Raw genomic sequence first — 20712 nt, 5'->3', positions numbered from 1 at the left:
TTTATAAGCACTGGTCTGTACGTAAGTTGGGCGTGGCTGGTATCAACACTGGTGGGAGAAATCGGAGCCCTTAGGCTGGTTGGGAAGGAGTGGGTGGGAGGGAGAAGAAGTAAGAGCCTTTGACGTGTAACAGTGCTTGTGGAGCGCCAGGCTTTTTTTTTAAACACCTTATAATGAAACAAATAGAACTCACATACCTTACAGTTCTCCCACTTAAAGTGTACAATGAAATGTTTTTAGTACGTTGAAAATATTCAGAGTTGTGCAACCGACACCACAATCTAATTCTGGAACATTTTCATACCCCCTTAAAAGAAGCCCCATCAGCGGTCAGTTCCCACTCCCCCAAGCCGCCCCTCCCCCAGCTGCTGGAAACTTTGTCTCCATGGATTTGCCTATTCTGGACATTTCATATAAATAGAACTGTACAGTATGTGGCCTTTTGTGACTGACTTCTTTCACTTAGAAGAACGTTTTCAAGGTTCATCCGAGTTATATATCTGTCAGTATTTCATGCCTTTATAGGGTTGAATAATATTCCACTCTATGGATGGACCACAGTCTGTTTAATCTTTCATCTGTCGATGGGCATTTGGGCTGTTTCTACCTTTTGGCTATTGTGATTGATGACGCTATGTCATGTACAGGTTTTTATGTGAACATATGTTTCCATTTCTCTTGGGTAGAAACCTAGGCATAGAATTGACTAGTCAGATGGTAACTCTACGTTGAAGTTTTTGAGGAACTGCCTGTTTCTCAAAGTGGCTGCAGCATTTTCTATTCCTCCCAGCAATTATAAGAGTTCCAGATTTCTCCACATCTTTGCCAACACCTATTATCTGTCTTTTTGATTAGAGCCATACAAGCACAATCGTTTTCTTTTTAATTTAGTTAGTTTTCTATAAATTATTTGAAGTTTATTGTATGAGTTTGCAAGGGCCGCTGTGACAAAGTACCTCAGACTGAGTGGCTTAAATGACAGAAAATTAATTTTCTCACCGGTCTGGAGGCCAGAAATCTGAGATCACGGTGTTAGTTGGCAGGATGTATTTCTTTCTTCCTTTTTTTTTAATAGAGCTGAAGAGTCTTTTTTTAAAAAAATAAATTTATTTATTTATTTATGGCTGTGTTGGGTCTTCGTTGCTGTGCGCGGGCTTTCTCTAGTTGTGGCGAGCGGGGGCTACTCTTCATTGCGGTGTGCAGGCTTCTCATTGTGGTGGCTTCTCTTGTTGTGGAGCACGGGCTCTAGGCACACGGGCTTCAGTAGTTGTGGCACGTGGGCTAGTAGTTCTGGCTTGCGGGCTCTAGAGCTCAGGCTCCGTAGTTGTGGCGTACGGGCTTAGTTGCTCGGCGGCATGTGGGATCTTCCCGGACCAGAGCTCGAGCCTGTGTCCCCTAAATTGGCAGGCAGATTCTTAACCACTGTGCCACCAGGGAAGCCCGGCAGGATGTATTTCTTCTGAGTACTCTCTCCTTGGCTTGTAGATGGCTGTTGTCTCTGTGTCTTCACACGGTCTTCCTTTTGTGTGTGTCCTAATCTCCTCTTCTTATAAGGACACCAGTCATACTGAATTTGGGCTCACCCTAATGACCCCATTTTAACTTAGTTACCTCATTAAAGACCTATCTCCAAATACAGTCACATTCTGAAGTGCTGGGGGTTCAGACTTCAACATACGGATTTTGGGAGGACACAATTTAAGCCCGTAACATGTATTATAAATTATAAAAAAGGGATTAAATAACATAATAATGAATACCATGACTCCCCCCTGCCCCGACTCAGCTCTAGAAATAAATTATTGCCAGTATAACCAAAACCCCTCTGGGTATTCCCTCTAAATGTATGCAACAGTTTTTAGATTTTATTTAATTCTTACATCGAGGCTGGGAGGGGGTTAGGATTGTCTTCATGATGCAGCTGAAACTGGGGACTCAGAGAGGTAGGCTGGTAAGCCTGGGGCCACACAGCTTGTGAATCTAAGGTGTTCGTCCCCAGATTTGTCCCTGCGCCTGAGGAACTCAATGAAACGTGGTGGAGGGTAGGGGGAGGGGAGGCTGGCTGCTGTATTTATGCATTTCCTGGCTGGTGGGGTTAAAAAGTTAACAGGAAGGGAAGAAGTAAGTAAACGACTGACTGCCTGGGCCGCCCGGGGTCTCTTGATTCCCAGGTTTGCGGTCGGCTTCCTCCCAATTTGATGCAGGTTGGGTTGAAAGATCAAGGGTGCTCATTGAGGCTGTCAGGATGCAAAGTCGGGATCGGTACTGGGTCTGGCTCAGGTTACTTAAGTAATTAATGCTAAATGATGATTAGCAAGAAATGCTTTGATCTCCCACCTTGCCTCCTGGAGAAGAAAGTCCCTTTCTGGAACTGATTAGGTGCCGTGAGGTCATTTCTGATGTGGTGTCTTTCAAATCAAAGATGCTACTGAATCACCCTCTGTCACAATTCCCCTGATTGGCTGTTTTCCCCAGTGGTGATGGATTTGTTTTGATCCGCCTGTACTCTGGCCACTTCCTTTTATGACCAAGTGGTAGGAGTTGGGGGCCTGTCTGTGACCTTAGAACCAAGCTGAGGGAACTGAACTTCTCTGAGGCCCGACTTCTGACCTCAGCCTTATTAGCAAGTTGACCTTCTGCCCACCAGCCAGACGCTTGTACTCAGCCAGCTTGTGGGTTGGTTCCCAGAGAAGGAAACCGAGGAAGGAGGTGAGATGAAGCTTTCCTGGAAAGCGAGCATGTTGTTGCATTTGCTTCTTAATCTCTAGTGGCCAAACCAGGCTGCTTCTTGAATTTCAATTACTGGCAAGTTTTCCTGCGTGGAGGAGCAGAGAGGCTGGAGAGTATACCAGTGAGAACCCTGCCGGGGCCGTGGGGACAGCCCTCTTCAGCAGTTAGTGGATCACCTCCCTCACGGGGACGTCACAGGAACCGCGGGAGGAAGTCTCACACACGCACACCTGATGTCTGTGTCACCCTCAGTTCCGCTTTGTTTCTCTTCCCCTTCCTCCACACTTGGTCATTCAGATCTGGGAGGCCTGAGAAGTCTGGGGTCCCCCGGGAGTGACACGCAGCCTTTCCCTGAAGGACAGGCACATAAGTCTGTAAAAGAGGCCCCCATGTACTTCCTGTTCCCACTCTGCCCTGCTCCCAACTCCTGTCTCCCCCGAGTAATTAAGCTGGTGATGTACAGTGGAGGAGGAGGAGGGGGAGGATGACTGCCATTTATTGTTGCCTACTCAGGGCCAGATAATTTTCTAGAAAGGCAGTGTGGCCTAATGAGGACCGGTCCTCAGGCTGGTGGCATCTGCTTTACCTGGGGAACGTTTCTGTTTTTTTTTTTTTTTTAAATACAGTTTCCTGGGCCCCACTGAGACACTCTGATTCAGTAGGGGTGGGTGGGACCTGGGAATCTGCACTTTCTAAATGCTTCACAGGTAATTCTCATGCACAACTAGGGTGAACTCTGGGGTCAGATGCACCTGGAGATTGACTCCTGGCTCGGCCACTTACTAGTTGTGTGGTCGTGGGCAAGTCTGAGGCTTAGTTTATTCATCTGTAAAAAGGGCCGATAGTGCCTTTCTTACAAGTTCGCTGTGAGAGGCTGTCTGTAAAATACCTCTATAGTAGCCTATCAGTCAGTGATAGCAATTATACTTTTTCATAATTATGGTTTATAAGTAAACACGAATTCTGAATCTGCTCACCCAGAAGGCAGAAATAGGAGACACTGAAGGAGGAGATGGATCAGAAGGGGGTGATTTGTTTAGAGACATTTCCCATCCCTAAATTATTACTGGCTGGGACAAACACTGAATCTCAAGTAAGGGCCTGAATGGCTTAATTTCGCGGAAGTAGTCACAGCTGGCGTTTCCTGCGATGGGGCTGGTTTAATAAAGTGCTTCTCCTTTAGATCCTCCGCACTCCACCCGAGGGAGAAGTCCTAGGCCTGTGAGCGGTAGGGTAACTGTTGTCTTAGAATGTGCTGAAAGAGGCCTCGTGAGAGCCTGGTGGGAGAACGGGAACAGGAGATGCTCAACAGGTGTGGGGAGGCCGACAGCAGGGACCACAGGGCCAGGATAGCAGAGAGTGGATGGCGGGGAGGGTGTAGTGAGGGGAGCCAAGTGGACAACAGTATGGGACCCTAGTCTGGAATCCCCAGGGCTTCCTGAAGTGACAGCTAAGTCATTTGTGGAGTTTGGAAGCCCGCAGGTTCCCAGGAGTGCAGGCAGCAGAAACCCCTGATCAAAGAATACCCACAAGGGCTTCCCTGGTGGCGCAGTGGTTGAGAGTCCGCCTGCCAATGCAGGGGACACGGGTTCGAGCCCTGGGCTGGGAAGATCCCACATGCCGCGGAGCAACTGGGCCCGTGAGCCACAATTACTGAGCCTGCGCGTCTGGAGCCTGTGCTCCATAACAAGAGAGGCCGCGATAGTGAGAGGCCCGCGCACCGTGATGAAGAGCGGCCCCCGCTCGCCGCAACTAGAGAAAGCCCTTGCACAGAAACGAAGACCCAACACGCCAAAAATAAGTAAATAATAATTAAAAAAAAAAAAAAAAGAATACCCACGAAAGATGGTCTGCTCATTCTGGGTAATATTCTCTCCAACATCAGCAACAGAAAAATCCCATTGAAAGAAGATTGTTGGCGGTCAAGGGATGCCACAGTTTCTTACAAGCTGAGACCCAGGTCTGACCAGTTACTTGAGCTCGGATTCCAAAATCGTTAGTGTCTGAACCATATGACAAGAATCCCATCAGGGCCCCCCTTTTTTTAGTGGTGTGAACTGAAGCCAGAAAGTGGAAGTTTGTAGAGTCTCCAGACATGAGATCCAGGCAGGAGAGAACAGTAACCTTCCCTGATGGCTTTTTTTTTTTTTTAATAAATTTATTTATTTATTTTTGGCTGCATTGGGTCTTTGTTGCTGTGCGCAGGATTTCTCTAGTTGTGGCGAGCTGGGGCTACTCTTTGTTGTGGTGTGAGGGCTTCTCACTGCAGTGGCTTCTCTTGTTGCAGAGCATGGACTCTAGGTGCATGGGCTTCAGTAGTTGTGGCACGTGGGCTCAGTAGTTGTGGCGCATGGGCTTAGTTGCTCCGTGGCATGTGGGATCTTCCCAGACCAGGGCTCAAACCTGTGTCCCCTGTGTTGGCAGGCAGATTCTTAACCACTGCACCACCAGGGAAGTCCCCTGATGGCTTTTTGTAGATAGTCTTAACCGTCTTCTCCCTGTGTCTTTGCATTGTCTTCCTTCTGTATGTGCCTGTGTCCAAATTTCCTTTTTATAAGGACACCAGTCATATTGGATTAGGGCCCTAATGACCTCATTTTAACTTCATCATCTCTGTAAAGACCCTGTGTGTAGGGGCTTCCCTGGTGGTGCAGTGGTTAGAAATCCGCCTGCCAATGCAGGAGACACGGGTTCGAGCCCTGGTCCAGGAAGATCCCACATGCTGTGGAGCAGCTAAGCCCGTGCGCCACAACTACTGAGCCTGTGCGCTACAACTACTGAAGCCCGGGTGCCTGGAGCCCATGCTCCGCAACCAGAGAAGCCACTGCAATGAGAAGCACGCACACCGCAACGAAGAGTAGCCCCCGCTCACCGCAATTAGAGAAAGCCTGCGTGCAGCAACGAAGACCCAACGCAACCAAAAAAAAAAAAAAAAAAAAGACCCTGTGTCTAAATATGGTCACGTTCCGAAGTGTTGGCGGGGTAGGGCTTCACCATGTGAATTTTGGGGCGGACACAATTGAGCCTGTAAACTTGTCACACCTTCAGTGACTCTCCATCTTCTTTATTTTTTTTAAAAATTTATTTATTTTTATTTTTGTCTGAGTTGGGTCTTCATTGCTGTGCGCGGGCTTTCTCTAGTTGTGGCGAGTGGGGGCTACTCTTCGTTGGGGTGCGTGGACATCTCATTGCGGTGACTTCTCTTGTTGTGGAGCACGGGCTCTAGATGCGCAGGCTTCAGTAGTTGCAGCATGTGGGCTCAGTAGTTGTGGTGCACGGGCTTAGTTGCTCTGCGGCATGTGGGATCTTCCTGGACCAGGGCTCGAACGCTTGTACCCTGCATTGTTAGGCGGATTCTTAACCACTGCGCCACCAGGGAAGTCCCTCCATCTTCTTTAAAGTCATCTCCCAAATACTTACCCTGGACTTGAGGTCCCATGACCCCAGATGTCGCTCTGCTTTAGAATCTCGTGCTGGCCTCTCTACATTGCAGGGGAACGGAATTACTCCATATTTTCCATCTTCTTGACAGTCTTGGCCTTAGCTCATACTGTTCTCCTTCTGGGAATGCCCATCTTATTTTCCCACATACGAGTTCTCTCTGTCTCGAGGCCCAACCTAATTCCTTCTTTGCCAGGAAGCCTCCTGAGCTGGATGTCTTCTAGCTGTGCCTCCAGATCCTCTCCAGCCTCCTCAAGCCTGCTGTGTGGGCTGCATCAAAGAGGTTCCTTGCATCTCTGGCTTCTGGTCGGGCTCAGCCTAGGGAGGGAGGTACCGGCAGGAGATGGGAAGACAGGAGGAGAGAGAGGCTGGGGTATTTATTCCCCCAGCTTTCTCCCTATGGGATCATTGCAGGTTGGCTGTCTCCTTCCACTGGGGACCACGGCTCCTATTTCTTGGCCTTCTCCAGCTTTTCTCTCTGAATTTCTGGTAACAAAGGGAGGTAATGGCTCATCACTGTCCTTAGGCTTGGGATGCATCACCATGCCTTGCTGGCTTCTGTTAACCCCACTTGTACTCTGCAAATTGAGCCTCTGTTAAACTCCCCTCCATGACCTGGTGTGAGGGTGCCAGGATGCCATCCATTTCCTGCCAAGATCCTGACTGATAGATAGACTTCCCCCATTTCTCCCTCTGCTGGACGTCCACATTCTAGTCTGCATTTTGTTGCATATCTGTCTTAAGCTTCCGTTATCTTCTTGAGACTGGAGCTCGTCTTATTAATTTTTTCTTTATCCATTTTTGTATCCTGTCATGCAAGATTGCTCCCAGAAAATGTTTATTGAATGAATGAACTTGATAGCAAAGCTTCCCCAGAGCTTCTAAAAGATGAAGTTGTATTCAATCAGTTCATTCTGTTTGCCCTCTTTCACCTGCTCTGCAAATGCCTCTGAGTCATCTCGTTGGTGAGAATAAGTTTCTCTCCTTACTTTAATTTGTGTGTCCCAGTCCCAGCCAACTGTTAAAAGAATGGTAAATAGAAGAGAACTAAGAAGGGCTCTTGGTATTCCCTGGACCCTTTTGTCCCTCACATTTAGGCATCTCCCTTTATCCTCCTGGACTTAAAAAGATCTTATCTCTCACCTGGAATTTTTCAGCCATCATCTGTATCATTTTAGAACCACTTTATTGGAACTTTAAGACAGCGTTCAGCTGAAATATCTTGTAATTAAAGTCTGCAGCCCAGGATTTCTTTCTTAGTCTGATAACCTGCTCGGCTGTCTGTGTTAATAATGCCAAAGACAAATTTTTGGAAAGCAATTGAGATATTGAGGGCTCCTGCCTTTGGTGCAGTAATTAGAAAGCCAAGCAGGCACTGTAAGTGATTGCTTGCCATTATCATGGTTATATTTCTGGAACACTGGTCTATCCTTCAAACTTTTCTTTTTGTCAAATGCCATTGTATATTTCCTATTTTAAAGGAGAATACTTGATCACTGACATTGGGAATAATAAGTTGTCATGTTCTCCCCGCCACGCTCACTAACCCGCCTCTCTAATTTGGCTTTGTTAGGACAGTGGATATGTGTGCAACCAAATGATGTTGTGAGATAATCTGCTCCCCAAATTTGGGTGATCTAGAGAAAAAAGGGGCACAATTATGTGAACACAGGTGAAACATTTGCATTATTTAAGTTTGATTCTTGTTACAAAGGTGGGAAGGGGAAGTATATTTATTGGGACAAGGGGAACTTTATACGAAAAGAGAGTAGGTGGGAAGTGAACGCTATAGTAATACCTGCTCTAAACCACTGAACTTCTCCACCAATGAATGTAAAGGACTGAACAGCAAAGCACTTTGCAGGAGTGAAGAGATAATCTCACTTATAAGATTGATTTTGTTGTTGTTGTTGTTATTTAGATTCATTTCTCTCTTAGTTAATGTTTATGGTACAAGATGGCAGGAGGGGCTGGGTTGGGGGCTGCCCTGAGGAAGCTTGTTGATTTGAATGTTCCCAATTGATTGATTCTTCTGCGGGAGGGTGTTGTTTCTTTGATTTCTTTTCATTTATTTATTTATTATTTGTTATTTATTTATTTATTTATTTAAATGGAAGTATAGTTGATTTACAGTGTTGTGTTAGTTTCTGTTGTACAGCAAAGGGATTCCGTTTAATATATATAAATATTATATAATTTTCAGATACTTTCCCATTATAGATTATTATAGGTTATTATAAGATATTGAATATAGTTTTCTGTGCTATACAGTAGGACCTTGTTTTTTATTTATATATAATAGTTTGTATCTGCTTATCCCAAACTCCTAATTTATCTCTCCCCGCTCTTTTCCCCTTTGGTAACCATAAGTTTGTTTTCTATGTCTGTGAGTCTGTTTCTGTTTTGTAAATAAGTTCATTTGTATCATTTTTTAGATTCCACATATAAGTGATATCATATGATATTTGTCTTTCTCTTTGACTTACTTCACTTAGTATGGTAATCTTTAGGTTCACCTTTTAATTTTATCTTTTATCACATCTTTTTAAATTGTGGGAAAAGATACATAACATAAAATTGACTATTTTAACCATTCAGTGGCATTGAGTACATTCACATTGTTGTACAACCATCACCACCATCAGTCTCCAGAACTTTTTCATCATCTGAAATGGGAACTCTTAATCCCTTAAGCACTAACTCCCCATTCCCCCTTTTTCCAGCCCCTGGTAATTTCTATTCTACTTTTTGTCTCTGTGAATTTGACTCTTCTAGGTACCTCATATAAGTGGGATCATACAGTATTTGTCTTTTTGTGACTGGCTCATTTCACTTAATATAATGTCCTCAAGTTTCATCCATATTGTAGCTTGCACCAGAATCTCCTTCCTTTTTAAAGCTGAATGGTATACCATTGTATGTATACACCACATTTTATTTAACCATTCATCTGTCAGTGGACACTTGGGTTGCTTCCACCTTTGGCTATTATAAATAATGCTGCTGTGAACATGGGTGTATAAAAATCTTTTCAAGTCCTCATTTTCAATTCTTTTGGGTACATACCCAGAAATGAAATTGCTGGAATCATAGAATAATTATATGTTTAATTGAGGAAATGCCATACTGTTTTCCACAGCGGCTGTTTCAATTTATATTCCCATCAACAATACACAAGGGTTCCAGTTTCTCCACATCCTTGCTATTGTTATTTTCTGTTTTTTGTTTGTTTGTTTGTTTTATGATAATAGCCATCCTAATGGGTATATTATTTCTTTTTAACTAACTTAATTTTTTATGCTGAAGTATTCTTTAGAGAATTACAGACATCATGACAATTCCACCCCTAAATACTTAGGTTTGCATCTCTGAAAAAGAAGAATATTTTTCTCCATACCTGAAATAACATTATTACACCTAGCAAAACTGACAATTCCTCCTAATGCTGGGTCATGTAAATTATCTTTTACAGCTACTTTGTCCCAACCAGGATCCAATCCAGGTTCTTAATTCTCTCTTTTAATCTTGACCTTTCTCAGGATATTGATTGGTAGAGAAGATGGAATCATGTCCTGAAGAATATCTCACTTTATGCATTTGTCTGATTGCTTTCTTGTGGTGTCATTTAGCTTTTTCGCTGTCTCTTGTAATTTCTGTAAATTGGAAACTAGGTCTAAAGGCTTGGTTAGATTGAAGTTAAATATCATGGATTAAGGTGATGGTGGTCTGATTATTCCCCCATTATTCAGTTATGTTCATCCCTCTTTTCCTCCAGAGCATAATCTGGAAGGGAATATGTGGGGCCCGTGCTTCCCTCTACCATTCACTGATAGTTTCAATACCAGTTATCATTCTTTCCTGTATCAATAATTTTATCAGGAGATGAAATTGAAGCTTTGGGACTTCCCTGGCGGTCCATTGGTTAAGACTCCCCACTTCCATTGCAGGGTGCGCGGGTTCGATCCCTGGTGGGGGAACTAAGATCCCACAGGCAAAAAAAAAAAAAAAGAAGAAGAAGAAGAAGAAAATGAAGCTTTGAAGTTTTTTCTGTAGAGCTTTCCCTCATCAATTGGAGCTACCCTTAAATACAGTTCCTCCTGATAAGGCAGTACACAGGCTTAATTCTTTCCCTTTAAATACCAATTTTCAAACTAAGGAGTTGGTATAATGGCTGCTTAAAATGGTGACAGATGAGTTTTGTCAGACTTTTTTTATTTTGAGTGTCATGGTAAACTCGTGAATTTTCATAGATCCAGGGGGCTTTTAGAGGCAAATTGGCCTGCTGGAGATGAGCCATTTTTAAAGGAAAGCAAGAATGTAAATGAAGAGAGTCCCTAGGGAGCAGCCAAAGTGTGTATCAGTGTGTGTGTGTCTGTTCCCCCCCATCCCTACTCCTGACCATACCAACCTGTGTGTATTTGCATTCGTCAGGGGTCCCTAAGTGAAGGGCTTTCAAGTGCAGTCAGAGCCCATCAGATCCCCACAGTGACTGTTAGCAGCTCATTGAAGAGGTGATTCAGCTGTCACTTTGGTTTGGTTAATTTCAACCTGCTCCAGGACTTAGGGGCTACATTTCCTAACCAGGTTACCTTTTAGGAATAGGAACTAAGATCACTCTTAAATGATGACTGATGAAAAGAAAAAAAAAAAATGTATATATACACACACACATACACACTTTTTAAAAATTGAAGTAAAATTCACCTAGCATAAAACTAACCATTTTAAAGTACGAATTCAGTAATATTTAGCATATTCAGAATGTTGTGCAAGCATCACCTCTTTCTAAATTCCAAGATATTTTTATCACTCCCAAAAGAAACCCCATTCCCATTAGGGGTCACTCCCCATTCCCCCTCCCCCCACCCAGCCCCTGGCAACCACTAATCAGCTTTCTGTACCTATGGATTTGTCTATTCTGGATATTTTATATAAAGGTAATTATACAGTCTATGGCCTTTTGTGTCTGGCTTGTTCCACTTAGCATCATGTTTTCAAGATTCATCACATTGTAGCTTGTGTCAGCGCTTCATTCCTTTTTATGGCTGAATAATATTCCATTGTATGGATAGAGACCACATTTTGTTTACCTATTCATCAATGCACAGAATTTGATTTGTTTCCACCATTTGATCATTGTGAACAGAGCTGCTAACTTTAATCCTCTTTCGCCTCTTTACTGTATGCTTTATCATCCCATTTTGAGTAAGCTTTGGATTTGGTCTTTTGGGTGCTCTGGTAAGGAAGGAAACCAAGGGGGAGATTTGGTCCTGTTAAGAGAAATATTTTTAAATTACAAAAGTCCCGGTTGTAGGCCCGAATTATACTGGCATTTTATGTATTTTTAGCCCCTATTTTCCGGGGGTTGGGGGTGGGATTGTAAAGTGCATCCATTAATCTTGTCTGAATTGTCTGAGGGCTCAGCCTTAGCCTGGATTTTTGTAGGGAAATGAATGGAGAAGGGAAGTAAGTTTCTAGGGTCAGTGATTGAGTTGGAAATGGGGTGGATGGCGGGAAGCATTTCTCAGATCAATGCCAGTCACCTGTTAAATTAGCTAATTAAAAAAAATCCTGTGCACAGTCACAAATCTTCCAGGGAACGTAAATATTTATTGGTTGATCTTGGTAATTTAAGGAGACAGTATTAGGAGAGGAACCCTATTTAACGGAAAGCTTGGTCTCTTTAAAGGACCCATATGACAGATATATGTGGGTTTTAAATGCTTGTGGAATGATTTTTCAGGGGGAAAATAAAAAGCAATTAAATAACACTAGTAATTTCCTTAAGAGAAATCACTGTAGCCCTTGGTCTGTCATACGGTCACTCTTTGAACCATAGTTTTATCCAGGCAACCCTGGAATTAGTTCTAAATTGCTGTGTGACACGATGCAAAAATTTCTCTTATTTATGTTTTATTAGAAGAATAACTCTGCAAAAGACCTTGTCCTTGTGCTGTTAATGGGGAAAAACCTATTGAAGAACAGAGACAAATGGCAAAATAATAGTAAAATAGCTGAAGCATGCATTCTCTATTGCCTGTTAAACATACATTATTACGTGTATTAGGAAGCAACCCTTTGTATCATTTCTGTTCCTTCCTTAGGGACACGCTTACAAATGGTGTCCCTTGGTTCAGGAGCGTGCCAGCCAGTCACTTGTCTGGACACAGAGAATTCATTCTCTTTCCCTGACCCGATCCTTTGGAAAATAATGTTCCCAAGCTTTAGCCATGCCCTTTGTGACATGGGCACAAGGAAAAGGGCCACATGCCAGGGAAACCCTCCCCTATGGATCCCAGATTCCAGGGGGCACTTATCTAGTCTGTCCCTTTTCCTACCTGTTCCTGGATGTGGGGATGGAGAGGACTGGAGGGGATGGCTGCCCTCTTCCTTTTACCTTAGGTCACTGCCTCTCCCTGCCCTGGGACAGCCTGCAGTGCCCTTTGGTGGCTAAGTCTGGGCAAAATCTCTGGGCAGACTGGGATCACTCCCGGTGTCATGATCTGCTAGGCCGACCAGAACACTAAATGATACTCAGAGAGAAAGCAGGGAAGTGGGTGACGGCTGTGACTGAGGCTGACTTGGCTTCCATCTGTTTTTGTTTTATTTCCTCGCCACTTGGTGAGAGTTCTGGATCCTCCTGGTTCAGGACAAGCATCAATGCCCTGGTGGCATCAGCTTTGGGGAACTCTTTCTAAGACTGTAAGCCTTGGCTAAGTGGAGCTGGGAGACCATTCAGTTCTTAGGGTCACTTGAAAAGGAGGTCAAAAGGGAGAAAGGACGAGCCTAAGGCACAATATAAATGCTAAATTTTTTTTTATAATAATTTTTTTTGTTAATTTATTTTTACTTATTTATGGCTGTGTTGGGTCTTCGTTTCTGTGCGAGGGCTTTCTCCAGTTGTGGCAAGTGGGGACCACTCTTCATCGCGGTGCACGGGCCTCTCACTGTCGTGGCCTCTCTTGTTGCGGAGCACAGGCTCCAGACGCGCAGGCTCAGTTACTGCGGCTCACGGTCCCAGTTGCTCCGCGGCATGTGGGATCTTCCCAGACCAGGGCACGAACCCGTGTCCCCTGCATTGGCAGGCAGATTCTCAACCACTGCGCCACCAGGGAAGCCCCTATACATGCTAAATTTTAACGTGGCAGTTCTACTGGGCAAATGCTGGCATAATGTATTTTATATACAGTCCAGCACACTATTAATACAAAACAAACGTTGGATAGTTGTGTGTACCAGTTAGCTAAAGGAAGCTTGATCGAGGAAGTAGAGATGTTAAGAGGCCCTTTGCAAGTGTCAGAAGAGGAATTTTTAAAAGATGTTAGGGTGGTGACTGCTGGCAGAAGCCTTGTTAGAGTTTGGAGAGGACCCACCTCCTTCCACATCAGCCCCCACAGATCCATCAGACAGCAGACTGGTTACCAAAACCATACCTATCCGTTCTGAAATATCTGAACTAAGAACACAGAATTTGCAAAATTTAGTAAGGGACAGTTAATTTTCTGCATAAGTCTGAGTATTTCACTTGGATGATCACACTGGTTTCACTTGGCATCCTCCTCTCGTCTCTGGCACGAGGCATTGGTGCGATGTGATTAACAGCCCAGGCTGCAGGCTCCAGCTGCTTATGGGTTCAGATCCAGGTCCTTTCACTTCCTAGCAGCGATGTGCCTCAGTCTCCTCATATGTAAAATGGGTGAACAATGGAACACTCCTCACGGGGCTGTGTAAAAGAATAAATGAGATATATCTACATCACACTTAGCATGGGGTCTAGCCCTTCAATCATGCTTAGTAAACATTAGCTGCTGTTATTGTCCGGACCCCTGGAGGGGGTCTCTGGATGGTGTTATGTAAGGAACCCTGGGCTTCAGAGCTACCTCCCAATTTTCTTTGAGCCTCAGTTTCCTTACCTGTAAAGTGAGAGGGTCTGGTGAGGCCCCTTCTAGCTCAGAAATGATGTGACGGAAGGAAGTTTTGTGTTAGCTGCAGCTTCTGTGTATCAACACTTTCCCTTTCTCTTCTTTGAGCTATGATAAATGAGAACTTTTTACTTCCTTAAATACAGAAATGAGCCTTTGAGAATTCTCAGAAGAAATCAGCCCAAAGACAAGTCTAAATATTCTTGCACTCCTGATTCGGAATGAGAAAGACCTTTGAGAAAAAGTCCTGTTTCCATACCTCTCTTGAGGTATTATGATATTTGTGTATCTCTGTACTTTTGCAGTTTTGACCAATTACAGTGAAGCGAAAGCATGATTAGCATTTTTTTCAGCCTCTCTTTCTTTAAGGGACTTCCTTCTGGGTGGAGTGGCCCCCAAGAGGTCATGGGATACACCAGATACAGACTTCAGTCCAGACAAGGTAGTTTGATAAAGGCTGAGACTTTGGGGGGTGGACTGAGATGGAGGGGGGAGTATTCTTTTCAAAACCACAAGTTTTTGTTAACCTTGAGTGAATTGTGAAAAATGTAAGAAGGGAGAAAGGAAACTCAGAACAGGTAAAGAGCAGGTCTGCTGGGAGTTTTTCCCCATAGTGTCAGTGGGTGTATAAATTTCAGAGGGATTTTAAATCCACTCAGTAAAACTGACATCCCTGTTTATTCACTCCTGCAGACTCCCTGCTAGAAGCCTTCTGAGTTTTACATCCACTACACATTCTGCCTTCCTTGAAAGCCCAGGCCATGACCTGCCTGTGGGTCCCTTCTGTTCTCAGAGTGGATTTCATGGCCAGTGGCCTGGGCATGACTAACAGTTGGACGACACTGCACAATTGGTCACCAGATTTCACAGCTAATGAACTTTTTCTTGGGAAAGCCTCTGATCCTTTGGTTGCGCAAACCTTCCCATTTTACAGATGAAGAAACTGGTGCATGTATGCATGTTTAGTGTCACCTTGGACATTCCTAGTTAGATGATGAGTATGCCAGCTACCTAGCTAAGTCACTCTGCTCCTTAGCTTGAGTTTATCTGTGGTTTTGATGCTTATAACAGCATTGATCACTCTAGCTAATGGTCACTGAGCTCCTCCTTCAGAGTAAGGGCTGCTGGCATAAGTGCCCCCTAGACTTTTTTTTTCCAGTTAAAGAGTTTTCTGCAAGGGTGGGCTGCTTTAGGAGTAAGCATTAGGAATGTTTCCAGTTTAAGAATTTAGAAACCCACACCTTCTGGGCCAGCTTCAGGCACTTGCCAGTCTTTTAGGAGACTGGGTTCTGGCCTGCCCTCACCCCCTCCGAGATCGACCGCTGGGCACCTCAGGAAGCGGGGGTTCCTGTCCAAGAGAGTGGGGCGCCCACCTCAGGGCAGAGTGCATTCATGGTGTTCTGTCTGGCAGCCTCCAAGGCAGGCAGCTCGATTGGAACTCCCGTCTGTACCACCCCACGTTTTACGCTGATTCCCTCGCGACCTGGAAAGGCAAACCTGAGGGTAGAAGAGGGCAACGTTAGGGGACCAGCCCAGCACAACTGCCGGCGTCCTGGGGAACTGGCTCCCCAGACTGTACCCGGGCCAGCGGGCCTGCAGTGGGTACGGGACTCCCGGGTTCGCAGGCATACCAGGTCCTGGTCCCAGAGCTTGTACAAACCCGAGAGCCCGTGTGCCCGCTACTGGGGGCACAGGGACCCGTGCCTGGTGTCTCGTGCTGGGCCGCTCCCTGTGACCGTGCACCCCGGGGCTCCTGCGAGACGCCCCGCAGGACCACACAAAAGACCCCACCCCAGGTCGGGCGTGCATTTCCTGTTAGAGCAGCGGCGGCGTGCAGCCACCCATGTGCACCCCGCGGCGCGCGGGCCGGGCGGGGCGCGGGGCACGCCCCCACGCAGCCCCAGTCCCGGAGCTCCGGCCGCGAGGGGCCGCCCTCGGCGGGCCCGCCCCCGTGTCACCGCAGGCCGGGCTCCCTTTGTGTGCGGCCCGAGCGCCGCGGCCGCGCCATTGGCCCGCCGGTCCGGGGGGCCAGCCCCTTCCTGGATCGCCTCATGCATATGCATGAGCGCCCCGGCCCTCCCCGCGCCGGCCCCTCTCCACCCCCTCCCGCGCGGGCGTGTGAGGCGCGCGGCGCGGCTCCCTCCTCGCGGCAGCGGGAGCCCGAGCCCGAGCCCGAGCCCGAGCCCGAGCCAGGGCGAGCCGAGCCTGCTCCGGGCGGGCGGCGGCGGCGGCGCCGCTCCAGCCATGTCAGCGCGCGCGAGCCTGGGCCCACCATGAGCCATGGCCATGTCCGTAAGCGCCGAGGACGACGACTATGAATCGGAGCCGGACCAGGTCGGTGGCTCGGGGTGGGGCTGAGGGAGGGACCCGCCGCCCTCCCGCCAGACCTCCCCACCGACCTACTGACGCGCCCCGGGCGGCCGCGACGCCGCCGCCGCCACGATGAGGAGAAAGTTTTGCAGCCGCCGCCGGCGGGGCTGCCAGGGCCGGGCCCGAGCGGGGCGTGGAGGAGCGCGGCAGGCCGGCGGTCTCCCGAGCGCCACGGGCCCCGCAGCCCCGCAGCCGGCTGGGGCAGGGGGCGTGTGCGAGCGTCTGTGCGCGAGGGTGGCCGGCCGTGCCGCGGGGACAATGTGGGCCTCGCCGTCGGGCGGGCCCTGCGGGGCGCGGGCCACGGCCCGCGGGCAAGTTGCGGGCGCCGGCGCGGGCGGCCGGGCGCGCCTCGCCCTCCCCTCGCGCCCTCGCCTGCGGCCCACGCGCGTGCCGGCCGCCTTGGGCGCACCCGGACCTGCGGGCGCCGGCGCCTCCTTCCTTTCTGTTTCCAAAGTTGCACCGGGACCCTCGGCCTCTGGGCTGGAGGACGCCCGCGGCCCGGAGGGTGGGCGGCCCGGGGCCGGTGGGCCCGACGGCCCGAGCTTTTGTCTGGGCGCCGCGCGCCCGCCGCCCACCGTGGGCAGACGGAGACAGGAAGGGGTGCGAGGCTCGGGCCGGCGCGGGGAATCCGGAACCCAGCGAGTCCGCTCCACGGCGGCAGCGGCAAGAGGAAGCCGTGACCCCAGATGGCAGTATTTGGCCTCCGTTGGATCTAGAAGGGAAAGCAACCTCTCTTGGGACCAGGGGAGAGAAATCTGTATAAAACAAAGCCCTGGGTGTGTTTACAGCGTGAATTTACTCCGGGAAGATTCGTGTTTAGGAAGCAGGGGAAGAAAGTTGAGGATTTACGAAGTAGAATCTGCACGATATTTGAAACAGGGTACGGGCTAGGTAGACTTGTCTGAGGAATAAAGCATTAGACGGGTTGAGTTATCGTGTGGGCATGACTAGGTGAATAAGATGCTTACATATAAGCCCGGGTGCATTTCCTCAGTGGAATGAAGATGTTTTGGAATGTTGAGGCCGAGATGTAGAACGTTTTTTCCTTCCATCAGGCGTCGTTGAGGAAGTACTATATATGCTGCATTTAAATCGTAATACACATATTATTAAGTGGTTTTATATGACAGAGACAAAGTTCAAGTGTATTTTCTCAGTTTTGTTGGACGTTTTTCAGGCTTATGTATCTTATGAGGTGTTCCTGAATCTCACTTGTCTTATGGATCAGGGGAACCCAGAGACAGCCCAAGCGGTTTTGGCTTGGAACTTTCATCAAGTCAGTAGGACAGCATGTGAACGGTTCTCAGTTCTTGCTGCTTAGTTCGTACCTCAACTCTTGGTCTGAAAATTTTCAGTTCAGTTTGGATCTGCCTAATCCCTGCCAACAGTGTACGCTTTCTGCATCTGGTCATTCGTAAGACCCTTGTATTCAGTGTTGACTGCGCTTTGGTGTTTCATGGGTGAGGTTCCTGTTACCTGTTTCGTTTTGGTTTTTTAATTCGACCACACCCTATGGCCTATGATAGATATCATTTTTGACACTACATCAGATAGGACTCCTTATGTCTCCTTTTCACTTACTGCCACTCCTGAGAGAGACTTCCATCACGTGAGGACCCATACGTCCTGTAGCTGGATTTGTTCCCTCCTCCTCGCATTAGTCAGCCCAATCGCGGCACTTCTGGAGTTGTTGGCAACTTAAGTTCTCCTGGTTGCCTTGTTCACTTTATTTATTTATTTATTTATTTATTTATTTATTTATTTATTTATTTATTTATTTATTTTTTGGCTGCGTTGGGTCTTCATTGCTGCGCACTGGCTTTCTCTAGTTGCGGTGAGCGGGGCCTCCTCTTCGTTGAGGTGTGTGGGCTTCTCATTGTGGTGGCGTCTCTTGTTGCAGAGCACAGGCTCTAGGCGCACGGGCTTCAGTAGTTGTGGCTCAAGGGCTCTAGAGTGCAGGATCAGTAGTTGTGGCTCACGGGCTTAGTTGCTCCGCGGCATGTGGGATCTTCCCGGACCAGGGATCGAACTCGTGTGCCCTGCATTGGCAGGCGGATTCTTAACCACTGCGCCACCAGGGAAGCCCGCCTTGTTCACTTTAAGATGTTGCTACCGGGCTTCCCTGGTGGCGCAGTGGTTGAGAATCCGCCTGCCAATGCAGGGGCCGCGGGTTCGAGCCCTGGTCTGGGAAGATCCCACATGCCGCGGAGCAACTCGGCCCGTGAGCCACATTTACTGAGCCTGCGCGTCTGGAGCCTGTGCTCGGCAACGAGAGGCCGCGATAGTGAGAGGCCCGCGCGCCGCGATGAAGAGTGGCCCCTGCACCGCGATGAAGAGTGGCCCCCGCTTGCCACAACTAGAGAAAGCCCTCGCACAGAAACGAAGACCCAACACAACACAGCCATACATACATACATACATAAAAAGAATGTAAGCAGACAAGAATAGCATTAAAAAAAAAAAATTAAAAAAAAAAAAAAAGATGTTGCTATCACTCAGGTACATTGAGGGAGACGACCTCTGAGCCAGGCCACTGGGCAGCAGGTTTTCCCCATAGTCCCAATAGAGAAGTTGGCTGTCAGTCATGGACCCTGCATTTGCCGACCCTCCAGGCGGTGGCTCACTGCTGCTTGTCTCCTCTAACCTTTCCTCAACTTTTATCAGCCCCACAATTTCTTGGGCCTGAGAAGAGTGGCTTCCTCTAAGGACCTCTAAGGCATCTGTGTCTTTCAAATTGGAGCCAGAGTCTCTGGAGTCTGTAGCTCGCAGGCTATAGACCCCACTCTTCTCTAAAGAAGTCTCCTTCGGGCTTCCCAGGTGGCGCAGTAGTTAGGAATCCGCCTGCCAATGCAGGGGACACGGGTTCGAGCCCTGGTCCGGGAAGATCCCACATGCTGCAGAGCAACTAAGCCCCTGCACCATAACTACTGAGCCTGCGTTCTAGAGCCCACGAGCCACAACTACTGAGTCCACATGCCACAACTTCTGAGCCCGCGCGCCTAGAGCCCATGCTCTGCAACAAGAGAAGCCACCACAATGAGAAACCCGCGCACTGCAATGAAGAGTAGCCCCCGCTCGGTGCAACTAGAGAAAGCTCGCACACAACAACGAAGACCTAACGCAGCCAAAAATAAATATAAATAAATAAATAAATAAATAAAAATTAAAAAAAAAAAGAAGTGTCCTTCAAGGAGGGGTGGAAGTCTTGGAGTGTAGGCATGCAGGTATGCTCGGCCACCTACTGCGTGAAAGGTCCCAGCGGAGACCCTGTTGGGACATTTCTGTTGCCCAGTCTGTCCCTGCAGCTGAGCCTAGCCCCTCACCCTTCATCAGAATTTTGCCTGCTCTGTCTTAAAAGTCTCTGTCCTTCCCTCATCCCCACTCGAGGCTGGTGTTCAGTCCTGGGCGGTATCAGGCTCCCTTATGCCTGTCCTGCTGGGCTGGCCTGTCTGCCCAATGCCTTCCCACAGCAGCTTGGGTTTCCACTGCTCCCGATGTTGGGCCCGGGGCGGGAGAGACCCTTGGCTGGGCCTTCTCCCATGGACTTCCTTTGCTTCTGCAGTGCAGAACGTGCTGGAAAATTCTTCAGCTCTGCTTTTTAGTTTGAGGAGATGACGCTCAAAGAAGGGCTCTTAGTAAGGAGAATTCCATCTTGTGTTTTTTTAACCCCTGAAATGAAAATAGCATTATTCCTTTTTTTTTTTTTTTTTTTTTTTTAACTAAAAATGATTACTGCCTGTTTGTTAAAAATAATAATTAGAGGGAATTCCCTGGCAGTCCAGTGGTTATGACTCCACGCTTCCACTGCAGGGGACATGGGTTCTATCCCTGATCAGGGAACTAAGATCCTGCATGCCGTGTGGTGTGGCCAAAAAAAAAAAGAAAATTAGGAAATTATGCTGAAGAAGATCTCAGAAATTTATATGGCTATAACCACTGTGTTACTCATTATAATTGCTTAAAGAGTGAAATTTTCATATGGGTCCCTGAACCTTCCCAAAATTACATACGAAAGTTTTGTGACTTTGTGCGTAGGGGCATTTTTCTAGGGGAAAGGTCCTTAGCTTTCCTTGGATTCTCCAGAGGTCTGCCCATCCGCTGGGTTTCTGGTAGCTCCTGTGTTTTTATTCTCTTGCTCCTTACTCTCAGTGTGTAAACAAACCGAAGCCCTCCCTGGAGCCTGCAGGTGTGTGTTAAGGGCCCTGCAGCGCAGCTAAAATCCAGCTTTTCCTGGGATATCCATTATACT

At 47.5% G+C, this 20712-nt stretch overlaps 1 protein-coding gene and 1 long non-coding RNA gene across 15 annotated transcripts in view; one reads left to right on the top strand and one right to left on the bottom strand.

The window, feature by feature from the left end:
• The window catches only part of KDM2B (lysine demethylase 2B), a 123944-nt gene that overhangs the window by 75699 nt on the left and 27533 nt on the right, over positions 1-20712 (top strand). For 3 of the 14 annotated variants that reach the window (XM_082355830.1, XM_082355829.1, XM_082355828.1), the window contains exon 1: positions 16180-16427. The exons of the other annotated variants lie outside the window; for them this stretch is intronic. In XM_082355830.1, the coding sequence (XP_082211956.1) occupies positions 16374-16427 (54 nt within the window). In that variant the 5' untranslated portion in view covers positions 16180-16373. Of the gene's footprint in view, positions 1-16179; positions 16428-20712 lie in introns of those variants that run through there. 14 annotated transcript variants of the gene reach the window in all.
• Positions 11454-15860, bottom strand: LOC309611491. Its single transcript, XR_014234560.1, has 3 exons — positions 15798-15860; positions 15467-15590; positions 11454-14201 (listed from the first exon to the last, which is right to left on the bottom strand). It is a non-coding gene; the product is annotated as an uncharacterized lncRNA (long non-coding RNA).

This window comes from Balaenoptera borealis, assembly GCF_965194805.1.
Source record: "Balaenoptera borealis genome assembly, chromosome: 14".
NCBI classification, from domain to species: domain Eukaryota; kingdom Metazoa; phylum Chordata; class Mammalia; order Artiodactyla; family Balaenopteridae; genus Balaenoptera; species Balaenoptera borealis.
This window is presented reverse-complemented; position numbering and strand designations above follow the sequence as displayed.